Genomic DNA, 4,803 nt, shown 5'->3' on the forward strand with positions numbered 1-4,803 from the left:
TTCAGTTTACACACAAGTTATTGACCTAACGGCAAGCAAGAATCATGCACTTTTTGTACGTCGTTCAGCTTCAGCAGGACTAAAAATGATTGCTGGCTCATTCACTTCTCGTTGCACCTAAATGATCTGCGTTGTGCTGTACATAGGAATGTGAATCACTGAACGAGAAGTGAACGACTCTCAACGATGATCTGTGTAAACAGTTTGCACGTGCGCGAACGAGTTAGCGGTGACGTCATTCGTTCGTTCAAATGAAAATCAGCTTGTCTAAAGGGGCATGAGTGCTGCTTGATGCACAGACATAGGTCGTATGACGGCATATGGTTTCGCCATATGGAGAAATAATATAGGCACTCTCTGTGCCACCATACAGCATCGTATGCTCCCATAGAAGTAATGATCCAAGGGAAGAATACAAATACAACACAGCATAAAATGGATCCCCCCTTGTATGCCTTTTCGATAAAATTGGTGGTCCAAAAAGGACCCGTAGATATTTATGGCTGCCATATTACAAGACCATACAACCCAGATTAGTAATACGGCTATGTGCATGAGCCCTTAAACTCAAGCATCTGTACTCAGTCGAAAGTCAGAAACTATATCCATTTCTCATGGATGGGGATAGTAAAACGTGGTTGTGAAGAAAGATGTTTCTTTTATTGAGATTCACAGACAAGACAGTATCAATGATGCTAATTATCAAGCGTTTTGTGTGGCTACATTCAAATTGCTACTGTACGCAAATTTCCTGCTTGGCATTGAAGAACCTCTAAGCTTATAGCTATGTGTAATTTCAGAGTAAGCAGACAAATAATGAGAGGGTAGCATCCCATTGTAATTATATTACACATTATACTGTATCCCAAGCTAAAAATGTTCCGTTTATGGAAGTTCGGCTGCTGCAATTTTATCATAAAATGTTATTTCTTTGAAAGGTGTGGCATACAACTGTTTTATGGGAGAAATAATATAGTATCTACAGAAATACAGTCAAGAACCCCAAATGAAGGTTTTATGGCTACATTTTTTCATGACTGTTGCACAAACGTGAAATGACACGTTCCCATGGGAAACGAAAGAGATAGTGGGCAACACCCTAGGTACTGGAGAAGTATATAATGGGGCTCAAGCCACATTGGAACATTGTAGGAAACAACTTGCATCCACTGCACTTGCTAACTAAAGCCATCATGAGTGTCAAGGCAAGCCACCGATCTTCATCTGGATCTGTAAGGGGAATAGGAGGTGGAAGTTCTAGTGTTGTCCGTACGTCAACTGTACGGTCAAGTGGATCTTTCCGATCACCCAGCATTCATGGTGGTCTAGGAGTAAGAGGCGGGAGTTCAGCTGGAAGTTCTAGCTTAGGTTTAGGTTATGGTAGCTGTGGTGCAAACTATGGCGCTGGAAACTTTGGAGGCTATAGTTCTGGCTTTGGATATGGAGGAGGCAATGGTGGAAGCTATTGTTCTGCATTCAATCTTGGGGCTGGCCATACCGTTTCCGGTGGGGATAACATTCTCAACATCAATGAGAAAGAAACCATGCAGATCTTGAATGATCGATTGGCAACCTATCTAGACAAGGTGCGATCTCTGGAACAAGAAAATGGCCAACTGGAGAGGAAGATTCGAGAGTGGTATGAAAAGCAGGTCCCATATACATCCCCTGATTTCCATCCCTTCTTCAAGACTATTGAGGAGCTTCAAAATAAGGTAAGATTATGGAGTTTTGCATTGTATAGATCTAAACAGGTCAAAAGTCTTATATAGAAGTTATATTAAGCAAAATGAATTGAGGTTCTATTACAACTGTTCATTGGTAATATGTCAATGACTCATACCCAATGTACCAAGTGGTTTTCAATTTTGCAATGTTTCTGTTTCTCAAACATCTATTAGATCCTTCAAGCAAGCACCAACAATGGTAACCTTCTGCTTCAAATTGATAATGCTCGACTGGCCGCAGATGACTTCAGGACCAAGTAAGTTCTTACGTATTCTTAGAGCATGATATAGTATGTTCTTTGAGCTTTGCTTACATTTACCTTTATGTATATCCAAGTCTACAGGTTTCTATTCTCACCTAATAGTCAACTCAACAGGTATCAGTTGTGTTTGTAAGTTATGGTGCTGGTACAAAGTATCCAGACTCTTCACTTGAACACAGTGTACTAAACCACAAAAATTTCATTCATTCTTACATTGTTATGGTAATATTAAAGTTTCATTAAATTTCAGGTATGAAAATGAAGCAGCTCTCCACGCAAGTGTAGAGGCTGATATCAATGGACTACGTCGTGTCCATGAAGATCTTATGCTTGCCAAGAAAGATCTAGAAATGCAACTCCAAACCCTCAGTGAAGAGTTGGACTTCTTGAAGAAAAACCATGAGGAGGTAAAATTGATAAAATAATTTTGCATGTGCACTTAATTTTGTGTAACATATGCTATAGAGATGAGATTCTCATTTTATTAAATTCTCCTACTTTCTTGCAGGAGGTAAGCACCCTTCGTGCTCAGCTGGGTGCAAGAGTCAATGTAGAAGTAGATGCTGCTCCTGCTGTGGATCTCAACAAAGTCCTATCAGAAATAAGAGATCAGTATGAGACCATAATGGCCAACAACGCAAAGGAACTTGAGAAGTGGTTCTTAGACAAGGTAGGACAATGAAAGCACACCGAGCAGTCGTAAACTTAATTCTAAATTGGAAGTTGATATTGATGATGTTCTTGCATCATAGAGCGAGGAATTGAACCAACAGATGACAAACAGCGCCCAACAACTTCAAACATTCAATTCGGAAATTATTGATCTCAGGCACACATGTCAAACCTTGGAAATAGACCTTCAAACCCATAACAACATGGTGAGTCAAGTTGGTCAAGTGTTTACATTGTGAGGTTTTCCACTTTACTGGCTTTATGTGTCTTCTTCGTGAAATCATGAGGAAAATTTCATATATCTTCATGAGATAACATGCAAAAAAAGTCATTTCTATAGCATGTGTATTTACCTGATTCTCCCTTGGTCTATTAGAGAGAAGCCTTGGAGATCACCTTAGCTGAGACTGAAGCTCGTTATGGTGCCCAACTTTCCCAAGTTCAAGACATGATAACCAGTTTTGAGGCGCAACTGACAGAACTGAGACAAGATCTGGAAAGACAGAACTTCGAATACAGAACTCTCATGGACGTGAAGACACATCTGGAGAGGGAGATTGCAACATACAGAACACTGCTCGACGGAGAAGACTCTCAGTAAGTATTTAGGCAATAGAACATTACTCCACTGTATCTTGAACATTAGTGCATTGGTGGTAAAAGTGTTTTCAATCACATGGCATATTTTAGCAAGCAAATGCCCTTTGCTGCCTTTGTTGAATGAAACCATCATCAATGTCAAGCAGAGTCATAGACCTTCTTTATCTGAATTTCTAAGTAGCATTATGAGGTGGAAGTTCACCCATATTTCAAATATAAGGTGATTTTTATGACAGTGTTCTGGAAGGTTATGGTGGTACCAATTCTGGAAGCATTAGCATTGGCTTCAGATTTGGAGGAGGTAGAGCTGGAGGCTATGGGTTAGGGTTTGGCCCTGGTGGTGGACGTATTAGTGTTTATGCTACTAGAGATACTACAGATGGAGAGTATGCAAAAAACAGTGCTGGAGGCTATGGATTAGGCAGACATTGATTCAATGCCCATCACTCCAGGTTACATGTACAAGTTGTGTGACTTATACGCAGGCATCTAGCTATAAGAGATGCAGAGATAGCATTCACAACTAGATCATGTAAGCACTCTCGAACCACCAGTGATCAGAGATAGAGGAACGGGCAACAAGTGCTTAATTACCCTACAGTGTCAACATAGAGCAAAACAGGAATTACATAATGTCACTTAAAATCAAGAAAGTGACCATGTAATACCCAGAAGCAATGGGTTCTCCATAACAAGTGGCATCATTGTAGCCATTGATGCCAGCCTAAAAATGCAGACCAACTTATATTAATTGAAAATGTCTAGGTTTTTGATAAAATGTACATTGTGTAAGTATTACAGTACCGATTTTAGCTAAAGTTATTTATTTTCTCTTCCAGGAAGGGTACATGGAACAGAAACTACAGAGAAACAGGCCCAGGAGCCTCAGGCAACATGGGAGGCTCATCAGGCTCCCTTACTGGAGGAATGGGTGGCAGCGGAAAACCAAGAACCATAGTGGAAGACATAAAAGAAAGCTACTCTCAATCCAAGAACTAGAGAGCATTAACTAGGCACTCTTGTTTGTTTGTGTGGTCATGTTATATTAAAGCAGAAGTACTAGGCAAAAAAAACAACTTGAACTCTAAAGGGCGGCCATAGGTTGTGACCATGTGACATCTACTAATGTTGAGACTAGTTGTTTCCAAAAACAGCACCACTTTGCTCCGTGGTTATGCTTGGTATTGCAGCTCAGCCCCATTGGCTTCAATGGGGCTGACCTGCAATAGCAGACACGACCCGTAGACAAGAGCGGTGCAGTTTTTGGAAAAAACTAGTCTCAAACAACTTCTTAAACAAGCATGGTTGGCTGTGCCTACAAGAATGTCACTTGAGGTGTTGGACCTTATCTGTTGGCTTCTGAATAATGCCTTAGTGCTCCTGCTTTAATTAACACAATAACTGAACCAAAAATGTAAAATCTGAACCACTCAACTTCATTTAGCTATGAGCAACCCCCATTCATACTTCCCACTCTTTAGCCTCTGCTCTACCCTTGGTGGCTGATCTTTGTCCGTCATGTCGCCCTTTTACTACCAACA

At 40.6% G+C, this 4,803-nt stretch overlaps 1 protein-coding gene across 1 annotated transcript; it reads left to right on the forward strand.

The window, feature by feature from the left end:
• The first annotated feature begins 1,193 nt into the window (after window positions 1-1,193).
• On the forward strand, window positions 1,194-4,490 carry LOC136587627 (keratin, type I cytoskeletal 19-like). Its single transcript, XM_066586331.1, has 7 exons — window positions 1,194-1,715; window positions 1,902-1,984; window positions 2,241-2,397; window positions 2,499-2,660; window positions 2,743-2,868; window positions 3,039-3,259; window positions 4,102-4,490. Exons 1-7 carry the CDS (start codon window positions 1,194-1,196, stop codon window positions 4,259-4,261), a joined length of 1,431 nt encoding a protein of 476 aa, XP_066442428.1. The 3' UTR covers window positions 4,262-4,490.
• The last annotated feature ends 313 nt before the right edge of the window (window positions 4,491-4,803 follow it).

This window comes from Eleutherodactylus coqui, chromosome 13, assembly GCF_035609145.1.
Source record: "Eleutherodactylus coqui strain aEleCoq1 chromosome 13, aEleCoq1.hap1, whole genome shotgun sequence".
Taxonomy (NCBI): domain Eukaryota; kingdom Metazoa; phylum Chordata; class Amphibia; order Anura; family Eleutherodactylidae; genus Eleutherodactylus; species Eleutherodactylus coqui.